The sequence below is a fragment of the Physeter macrocephalus genome, chromosome 20 (genome assembly GCF_002837175.3).
Source record: "Physeter macrocephalus isolate SW-GA chromosome 20, ASM283717v5, whole genome shotgun sequence".
NCBI lineage: Eukaryota > Metazoa > Chordata > Mammalia > Artiodactyla > Physeteridae > Physeter > Physeter macrocephalus.
In genome coordinates this window covers 52,618,077-52,629,375 of record NC_041233.1, presented here as the reverse complement: position 1 = coordinate 52,629,375, position 11,299 = coordinate 52,618,077, and the positions used below count along the sequence as shown (strand labels likewise).

At 38.6% G+C, this 11,299-nt stretch overlaps 1 protein-coding gene across 1 annotated transcript in view; it reads right to left on the bottom strand.

Annotated features, from left to right (window-relative positions):
- Positions 1-3,173: 3,173 nt before the first annotated feature.
- The window catches only part of LOC102990258 (cytochrome P450 2C18-like), a 48,030-nt gene continuing 39,904 nt past the window's right edge, over positions 3,174-11,299 (bottom strand). The window contains 2 exon segments of the mRNA XM_028481935.2: positions 3,174-4,146; positions 5,907-6,048. Of these exon segments, the coding sequence (XP_028337736.1) occupies positions 3,944-4,146; positions 5,907-6,048 (345 nt within the window). The 3' untranslated portion in view covers positions 3,174-3,943.

The following is an 11,299-nucleotide window of genomic DNA, read 5'->3' as shown; positions in this document are numbered from 1 at the left end:
GGGGTCGTATGGTAGTTCTATTTGTAGTTTTAACATCTTTATTGGAGTATAATTGCTTTACAATGGTGTGTTAGTTTCTGCTTTACAACAACGTGAATTAGTTATACATATATATATGTTCCCATATCTCTCCCTCTTTTAATTCTGACATTAATAATTTGTGTCTTCTCTCTTTTTTTCTTGGCTAGCCTGGCTAGAAGCTTATCAATTTTATTGACCCTTTCAACGATCTAGCATTGGGCTTTATTGATTTTCTCTATTGATTTCTTATTTTCAATTTCATTGGTTTCTGCTGATTTTTGTTTTTTCTTCTGCTGACTTTGTATACGATTTGCTCTTTTTTCTCTAATTTCCTAAGATGGATGTTTACATCATTAATCTTAAAACTTCCTTCTTTTCTAATATATGAATGCAATGCTCTAAATTTCCCTCTAAGCACTCCTTTCACTACATCCCATAAATTTTGATAAGTTGTATTTTCATGTAATTTCCTTCAAAATTCTTCTAATTCGCTTGAGATTTCTCTTTGACCTATGTTTATTTAGAAGTATGTTGTTTAATCTCCAAATATTTCAAGATTTTCCATCTAATTTTTTGTTATCATAAGAGAATACTATAAGCAGCTAATGCCAACAAATTGGATAACCTAAAAGAAATGAATAAATTTCTAGAAACATACAACCTTCCAAGACTGAATCAGAGAGAAATAGACAATCTGAACAGACTGATCACTAGTAGTGAAATTGAATTTGTAATTAAAAAAAAAAAAATCCCAGCAAACAAAAGCCCAGGACCAGATGGCTATATAGGGGAATTCTACCAAACATATAAAGAAGAGCTAATACCTATCCTTCTCAAACTATTCCAAAAATTTGAAGAGGATGGAACACTCCAAAATTCAATCTACAAGACCACCAATATCCTGATACTAAAACCAGACAAAGACACTACAAAAAAAGAAACTTACAGACCAATTCATCTCTGATGAATATAGGTGAAAAAAATCCTCAACAAAATATTAGCAAACTGAATTCTACATTATATAGAAAGTATCATACACCATGATGGGGGGTATTTATTCCAGGGATGTGAGGATGGTTTAATATTCAGATAACTATAATCACCGCATTAACAAAAGGAAAAATAAAAATCACATGATCATCTCAATAGATGCAGAAAAACATCTGACAAAATTCAACATCCATTCATGATAAAAAGTCTCATCTAAGTTGGGATAGAGAGAATATACCGCAACATAATAAAGACCAGGTATGACAAACCCACAACGGGCATTATACACAATGGTGAAAAGCTGATTTTCCTCTAAAATCAGGAACATGACAAGAATGTCCACTCTTGCCACTTCTGTTTAACATACTATTGGAACATACTCTCTAGCATCACTAATATCTTTGCTCTCATTTATTTCATTTATCCATAATCTATAATCACAAAATACATTATTGCTCTTATTGCAAATAAACTATTCAATTAAAAATAAAGAGAATTAATATTATCAGTATTCAATTTAATATTTTCTTAATATTCAATATTAATATTCTTACTATTCAATTAAGAATAATAAAAAGTGTTATGTTACCTTCCATTATTTCTTCCAACATTTCTTCTGTAATGCTCCTCCTCTGTTTATGTAAATTAGAGGGTTTTTTAACCTATACTATTTTTCTTCTCTCTGAAAAACTTTTTAATATTTCTCGCCAGTCAAGTATTGGAGACAAATTCTCTCAATTTTGTTTGTCTGAGAGTCCTCATTTCTCCTTCACTTTTAAATATAATTTCACTGGACACATAATTCAAAGTCGGTGGGGTTTTTTTCTTTTAAATATTTCAAATATTTCACTCCACTCTCTTTCTGCTTGCATAGATTTTGAAGAGAATCCCAGTATAATTCTTATCCTGTTCCTCTGTAGGTAAGATGTTTTCTTCCTCTGGCTTCTTTCAGATATTTTCTTTGTCTTTATATTCGGCCTTTGAATATGATGTGCCTACATGTAGAATTTGGGGTATTTTTCCTACTTGATGTTCTCTGAGTTTCCTGAATCTGCGGCATGGTGTCTGACATTAATTTTGGGAAATTCTCTGAAATTACTGCTCAAATATTTCTTCTGTAGATCTATTTGCTTTTAAACAATTGTTTTAACTGAAGCATAACATACATTGAGAAAAATACACATGTTCTAAATGTGCACATCAAAACACTAACACAATGTGAATATTTCTGTGTAATCAAGACACGGATCATAAAGAAATAATTTCATAATTTATTTTTTCCACTGTACTGTTATGGACATTTCAGTTTCTTCCTGTGTGGGGATATTTTTATTGGTGCTGTTACGTGCATCCCTATACATACCTTCTTCATATCCCAATGTATTACATTTCTGTTAAGTACGTAACTACAAGTGAAACTTCTGGACATGCATGTGTTTACTTCCAATAAATACTGCCAAATAATTGTCCAAATGGTTGAACCAATTTACAGTTTTACCCTGAGAATGCCAATTGTTTCGCTTTCTTGCCAACACTTAGTATAATTTTTTTTCATTTTAACCATTCTGATGGCTATATAAGAATACCTCATTAGAATTTTAATTTGCATTTCCATGAAGCTTAACGTTGCTGAGCACTTTTTCAGATGTCCACTGGCAATAATGAGTCTTCAGAGGTGAAAAACTAGTTTATTTTGAATATAAGCTAATATTTAGCTTCATACATTTTTTTAAACAAATACAGGTGTCAGAGAGAAAACTCGGTAGTGTGTACAAAGAATTATTTTACTTTGAACCATCTGAGGGTAAATTGCTGACCTGATTCCAAAGACCTGAATTACTTTAGTAAATGTTTCCTTAAAAGAAGGTAAATCCCCTATATAACTATAATAAAACCTTCAAAATCAAGAAATTAACACCGATGCAGTAGAAATTTCTAATTCTCATTTCCATTGGCGTTTCAGGGATAAGTCCCCAAAATATTCTTTATCTCCCAGTTGCCTACACTTCAGAGATGTCATTAGACTAAAAAGTTCACAATCATAGCATCATATTGCCATCACTTATGTTAAGTATAAAACAATGTGTGATGTGATGTAATATAGAAAAAAATAGAATCTCATGACTCCTTCTAGGGATTCTGTTCTTGTTCAGAGAGAAAAGACTAACACTTAGAATACATGATTAGAAATATGAAAACACAGGTTAATATTTGACTGGAAGTTTGAAACACAAAGTAATGTGAACGTTTCATATCTTTATTTGGTGTTCACAGTAACACCAAACCAGAGGAATGAATTCCAACACTATTGTTCATTCCTCCCAACTGCTGATCTCACTATTTCCCTACAGGCTGGAGCTGCTTGTGGACACAACTTCTCTCATTTTCAAATCCAAACCTCAAGTAAGTCTAGGTGACACTCAGCAAAGAGAGTTTTTCTGCCCTCTTCCCCTTTGTCCCTCTCCATGCTTAACATTATGAGGACAAGCATGCTCTCTCTGGACTCCATTTTCTATCATTTCTTACCTACATTAGGTACAAAAGAAGGAACGTCTGAGACTGTCTCAGCAAATACTGATGCTTTTTATTTCGAACACATGGTGGACAAATGGCCATGTACTGGCTTACACTAATCATTCCACTCTGTTTCACAGTGGTAACATAGTACCAACTCTTAGGTAAGTATGAGCTTATGTGGTAGTCAGTACAAGTGTTACAGAATATAAAGACAGCACATAACATCTGTGCAGTAAAACTCAGTAAACTTTCTTTTAATGGAGGTTGGATATTTGCTGGATATCAAGAGAATGTGGAGATATGAGATGGGAGGTCAGAGAGAGCATCCCTAGTAGCAAGAAGGAGGTGAATGATGCCCCAGAGGAGAGTAAGTTACAGACAACAGCACGGCAGCAGCCGGATAGTCTGCCCTTCATCACACAGGAATGAAGCAGAGCTGGTACGAGGGCGGAACACGGCCAAACCCACTAGAAACTGGGGTGGTGTTGATGTTCTTTGGATCAACCACAGATTTCAGGGTAAATTTCTGTAAAATGCTGGTCAGGAATAAAAACAGCTCCATGTGGACCAGGCCTTCTCCCATACAATTTCGTTTTCCCAAGAATAGGGGATTTGTTCCTTGAACACTGTGTTTTGAACTGTCACAAAATGTGAGAATGACTGAATAGATGGTGGGCTGGAAGGATGGTTAGATAGGCAGATGGACAGAAGGACAGACACACTCACTATTCACCTAATATCTTCATGGGAACCTTTCATTCAACAAATATTTATTGAGTGCCAGCTCTATATCAAACACTTCATGATGCATTCCCACATTATAACTGCTCTTTTCCATTTCCAATTTCCATTAATCTTTGTAGAAATACGCCCACTCTGCTTGTCCAGATGAGTTGAAAGACGAAGGACTGAGAGGAGGGAACTCATATATATGTGTTTCCCTTTCTACCTCTGGCACAAAATTCAGCCAAAGGTTTTTTTCCTTCATGTGCTTTCAAAATCACATGTCTAAATGTGTCACTCTCCCACTTTAAAATATTAAATGTCTCTCCCATCTGTTTCATGAGATGAGGTCCAAATGGGTTGAGCTGGCCCTTTATATTCTGTTCCCAGCATGACGCTCCATATCATTCCGTCCATTCTTCATACCATCTACTCTCAATGCTAGCCATACCCACTCTTCATCAATCTCCAACACACCATGAAGTTCCTAGCTTTGTCTTGTGCAGCTCCATTTGGTTAAGATGCATTTCTCTTATCCTTCCTTCAGGACCTATGTCCCATGTCATTTCCTCTTTATGATTTCTGAGATCTTCACAGGCAGTAGAAGCTTGCCCTCTCTGGGTTTCTTCAACATCACATTCATGCTTCAACTGAAGCATCAATCACCTTGAATCATAATTCTGTTTGTTTATTTTTCTGCTATGCTAAAATGTGTGCTTTTGAAGGGAAGACTCGGTCCTCGACACCTTGGTATATACAGAGCAAGACCCAAAGCAGGCATCAAAAGCCATCAAATACATGAAGGTGAGTCCGTGGCCAGAGACTCAGCACACACTGTAGCTGTGGGGACCCAATATCCAAGACTTAGATCATGAGTGGAGGAAGATCACGGTGCTCTGGAACCACTGCAGAATATCCTGCCACATTCCCAGGGACTCCCTGACACTGCAGTTGGCAGGTTCTGACCTTCTAAATCTAGAGGAAATGTCCTGCTCCTGTGAAAGTGCCCTGCCCTCTCTTCTTACCCTGCTCCTGTGAGGCAGCTCAAATTCCCTTTCTTCTGTTTGAACGTTCCTTATTCCATTTTATGCCTCACTGTGGCGAATGAGTGAGCAGAAAACAGGCAGCTTCCCCTTCTGGTCTCATGAGCAGCCTGTGCTTTCCTCTCTCACAGCACTATTCAATGTTCTCTTTACTAATCTGTTTCCCTAACTAGGATGTGAGCCACTTTGGTGCCCATTCTGTGCTTGTGGATACTTTTAACCCCAGAGCTCAGCCTGTGGAGTCAGGGGTATCACATAGCAAATACTCAAACTTATGAACTTATGTACGTTTCTCATGGCAGCCAAGGAAAGTCTAAATGAGTTTCACCTGCTAAGAGGAGCTCTTAGGTAGCTCAGTGATACAGCTAGAGGCATAATTCCAATCAACCTATTTCCTAGCTTTCTCACTTTGGAAGAACTGGGTCACCTCCCTGAAGTTCCAATACTGGGGACGTATGGTGAGGGGAGGAAGCGCAGGGGCATAGGGAGTGGTGCTCGTGATCATGGACAAAGAGCATTTCTACCAGCCCCAGAGTGGGCATCATTAAGTTCCAACCAATTCCAGAAAGGTATCTTGTTCCCTAAGTACCTAAGGAAATTAATTTTTATTACCTGCTGAGAAAGCCATGAAGTAGTCACTCTTCTTAAAGTTGCCACTCTCATCCAGGAAGTGGGCTGGGTCACACACCTCTGGGTTGGGGAATTCTTTGTCATCATGTAGCACAGAACTCAGCAATGTTACTATAGTCGTGCCCTGGAATGAAAGATGAAGATAAATGAATTATAAAGAGGTCGTGGAGCGGTAGAAATGTTACAAGTCATTTAGTCCCATCGTTTGATCTAGAGATGAGGAGTCCCAGGACCAAAGAAGGGCAGCGGCAATTCCAGACAGACAGACCAAGTAATAAACAGGGATGAGTTTAAGACCAGTGGCAGTGATGTTACTAAAGTGGCCTCCAATAATAGCATTTGAAGTACTGCATACTTGGTTACTTGGGTGCTAGATCTCTGAATCCCCTTTACTTATCACAACGTTTGGACACTGCTGTCTGTATCCCACCCTTGACTCTATTTCATCATTTCAGCTTTCTTACATCTCATTTGTGGATCATAGTTTAAAATGGAAGCCTCTGAGGGCTCTTGAAAAGTCAGATGTATTTGGAATCTGTTTATAGGGCTTTTTAAAATAGAGGTCTGATCTGATTAAAAATGGCATCTGGCAAATCCATACAGAGACAGATTAGTGGTTGTCGGGGGCTGGAAGGAGTGAGGAATGGGCAATGACTGCTTAACGGGTGGTGGATTTCCTTTTGCAGTGATGAAAATGTTCTGGAACTAGATAGTAGCTATGGCTGCACAACACTGTGAATGTACTAAATTTCACTGAATTGTATATTTTAAAATAGCTAAAATGGTCATTTTTATGTTATACTTATTTTACCACAGTAAGAAAGAAAAATTTCCCAAGAGGAAAAGTGACTTCTTAGATAATATCAACAAGTACACTAACAACTACTGAGCATTTATCTTTGGGATGAAATTTGTTTCTCTTAATTTTAAAATGTGGGGGAACACTTCGTTATGGATGAATCCTAGATTAAAAAAACAAAGAGATGATAAAATTAGAAAAATTCTCATTTTTCAACAATTCAGGTAAAGATCATCAATTAATGCTAAAACTGTTGGATGAATGATTTGGGAAACAGTATATTCACAAGGTCTTAAAGTACCATGCCATAGATTTTTAATTAATTACCTATGAAAACAGAACATCAGCAATGGAGAGATATGGCAGATTTCTCGTTAATAAGTGATCACCTTAGCATCACCCATAATGGGATAAGCTGACATTACATGTCTCCAGCCGAAATGTGATGCAGTGGGACATACACAACATCACCTAAGTAATTTTCTTGCCAAATACACACAACTGGAATCTAATCTCAAGAAAACAATCACATAAAGCCAGACTGAGTAACGTTTAACATGACAATTGTCCTGGACTCTTCGAAATTGTCAATGTATTAAAATGAAATAAACATAGGAAAAGGAACTGTTCTTGATAAGAGGGGAGTAAAGGGGCAGATAATTAAATTAAATACTTGTTCCTTGACTGGACACTAGATGCCCCCTCAAAAAAAGCTACACAAGATATTTTAGGATAATTAAGAAAATGTAATTATAGTATATATATATATTAGAAAAAAATATTGCATAGATAATTCCTTTAGTGTGAATGCTCTTATTGTTATGTAAATAAAGTCCTTGTTCACTTGTTCTTAGAAGATACATACTGAATTTAGGTGTTAAGTGTGATATTTAGGTGTTAAGTGTGATAGACAGATGATAGATAGACAGGTAGTTAAAATATAGATATATACACAATTTCATATATATTTCATATATTATATATATATCCATTGTACGTTTAAATACTATTTAAATTTTAAAATCTTTTAAATTCAAAATTGTGGGTAATTGTCCCCCTTAAGTTTATCGTATTTAAGGTCTATAATTTTGTTTTTAAAATTATTGCCTTGTATATTTTAAAACAAATAACACAGGAAAATGTTACTTTAAGATTTTAAAAGCAGGTATATTTTATGCAAATGGTGCTGGGACAAGTAGATAACCATAAAGAAAAGAAATGAAATATGGTCGTTACTTCACTCCATAAGTAAAAATGAACTTTAAATGGATCATAGAGCTACATAGAAATGCTAAAAGTATAAAACTTGAAAAAGAAAAGCATAAATATTTGATATGTGCTGGAAAATAAATATGACACAAAAGCCCAACTCATAAGAGAAATAATTGATAAATTGGACTTCATAAAAATTTTAAACTATGCTTTTTTTTTTTTAAACTTCTGCTCCTTGAAAGACGTTCTTAGAAACCAAAAAAAGAAAGAAAAAGAACAAACCGGGAGTAAACATTTGCAACACTGAGACATGACAAAGGGATTGCATACAAAATATATAAAGAACTGCAATAATTAAATAATAAAGCAAACAACCCAATAAAAAATAGGACTTTGAGCCAACATTATCAGTGAACACATACGAATGGCCAATCAACACGTGAAAAGAAGCCAAATATCATTATTCACCGAGAAAACAGAAGTAAAACAAAATGAGATATCACTACACAACCACTTCACAGTGTCTAAAATTTAGAGGGTGCGGCGGCAAGTGTTGGGGCGCGTTAAGTCGGTGGGCACGCCGAGGGCGCACCCAGGTTCCATTCAGGGCCAGCGGCCATGTGATTGCCCGCGCAACCCGGCCTCTTAGCCAGTACAAATGCAAACCGTAAACAACACAACAGTGTAGGGAGGAGCTTTCTTTGCCTAATCTTCCGGCCTCATGACGCCTCAGGCGAAGGGCCGTCTTTCGCGCCCAGTTCCCGCGGGACGCGCAACTGTGCCACCGGCGGCTCCGGAGCTGAAAGCGCTGCCAGCCTGTCGCGCCAGGATGGGGGATGAGCAAGTCGGGCACTATACCTGGCCCAGGCAGCGCCGCCCCACCTGCCCTGCGCCCTCGGAGGGGAGGCTCGTGTCACAGGTTGGACCACGTCGCACAGCGCCTCGCTGCCGCCACCCCCTAGGCACTCCCTGTGCTGCAAAAAAGCGCGTTCGGGGAGGCCACCGCTTCAGCAGTGAGGCCTGCCTCCACCCGCCGTCTGGCCCTGTCTAAGCGGGCTCCGGAGCTGGATTCCAGCCGGGCTGAGCCTCAGCCCGCATGGGGACTATGGGCACCACCAGCAAGCGGAAAGGGGTGCGGCTGCACAGGGCGGCGCCAAGGTCCCGACCTTTAACCCCTGATCCCCGCCCCACCTTCCACGTGGGGCGAGCCAGACGTCTGACGCGGGCCTGCAAGCCCTTCCACGGAAAAGCGAGAAAACCTCCAGCGTTAGCACACCGGACAATCAGTTCCACCAAAGTTAACAACGATGCTTTAAATGTTTTATATTTTTCGCTTTAAAAATATTTACAGATCTGAAATTTCTCCCCTTTCGCCCCTACCTATACTCAGGACAAGAGAAACGGAAAGAGGCGTTGAGATGATTGTTCAAAGCCCCCAAGGGCCGGCTTGGCCGGCCATGGGTGCGTGCACATAAATACAGGTGTGTATATGGGGAGAGGCGTGTACTTGGTTTGGTGTTTTTCTGATTTTTTTTTTTCCCTACCAGTCAATATCGTTATGGCCAAAACTCCCTTTCCCACCACCACCCAAGAACAGCCCCTCCAAAATGGTTTTCAAAACGTATTGGTGGGACGGGAATAAAGACACAGACCTACTAGAGCATGGACTTGAGGATATGGGGAGGGGGAAGGGTAAGCTGGGACGAAGTGAGAGAGTGGCATGGACATATATACACTACCAAACGTAGGGTGGATAGCTAGTGGGAAGCAGCCGCATGGCACAGGGAGATCTGCTAGGTGCTTTGTGACCACCTAGAGGGGTGGGATAGGGAGGGTGGGAGGGAGACGCAAGAGGGAAGAGATATGGGAACATATGTATATGTATAACTGACTCACTTGGTTGTAAAGCGGAAACTAACACACCATTGTAAAGCAATTATACTTCAATAAAGATGTTAAAAAAAAAAACAAAACAAAACAGAAAACCGTATTGGATTGTTTTGGATAGAACGCAGATGATCTGGCTGGAGGAATGCCGATAAATATCAGAAACAATCAAAACAAAATATAGGGCAGAGGCCATAAATAAGAAATAATAAATTAAAAATAAAATAAAATTTAAGAACACTAACAACGGCAAGTGTTGGAGGTACCTACCTCCAGAAATGGGAACTTTCATATATTGCTAGAAGGAAGGAAAAATGTCACAGCCGTATTAGAAAACAGTTTGGTGGGGTTTTTTAATAAAGTTAAACATTTAAGCAACACTCCCACTCCCCGGTATTTACCCAAAAGAAATGAAAATTTATGTCCACACAAAAACCTGTATGCAAATGTTTAAAGCACCTTTAAATAGCCCAAAACTGGAAGCAACCCAAATATCCATCAATTAGTGAATGAATAAACAATTTGTGGCACTCCACATGATGGATTACTCATAGATAAAGAAGGAATAATCCAATGATACATGCAATAACAAGGATGAATCTCACACATATTCTGCCACATAAAAAAGAGATAGAGGCATATATTGATTACAAGTTATTTCATTTATGTCACATTATATTGCACTCCTGAAAAGGCAAAACTGTAGGACCAAAAGCAGATCAGTGGTTACCAAGGGCAAGAACTGGGGGAAATGGATTGTTTGCAAAAGGAGATAAGGAAACTCTGAGATGATAAAAATGTTTTATATCTTAGTTGTGGTGGTAGTTACATAACTTCACATACTGGTCAAAACTCTTTAGACTCTACACTTAGAAAGGTGATTTTCCTTCTACATAACTTATACCTCAAGTAAAAAATAGAGGAATACATTAAGTCACAAAAAGCACATATGGTAAAAAGTCTCCTTCCCATCTAACTACACAAACTTATTTAGACTTTCCAAAAACAACCATTCCCACCAACTAGTTATATACCTTCCAGAGATATTATGCATATCAGGCAGATAATCCTATATACATTTATGCCACTTATCACTTCTTTTTTTACCCAATGACAAGCATCCAGTGGATCTTGATTTTTTTTCTTTAATTAAAATAATTTAGGGACTTCCCTGGTGGCGCAGTGGTTAAGAATCCCCCTGCTAATGCAGGGGACATGGGTTCGAGCCCTGGTCCGGGAAGATCCCACATGTCGTGGAGCAACTAAGCTCTTTTGCCACGACAACCGAGCCTGCGCTCTAGAGCCCGTGAGCCACAACTACTGAGCCCGCGTGTTGCAACTACTGAAGCCCGCGTGCCTAGAGCCTGTGCTCCACAACAAGAGAAGCCACTGCAATGAGAAGCCCGCGCACGTCACCAGAAAAAGCCCGCATGCAGCAACGAAGACCAAACGTAGCCAAAAATAAATTAATTAATTT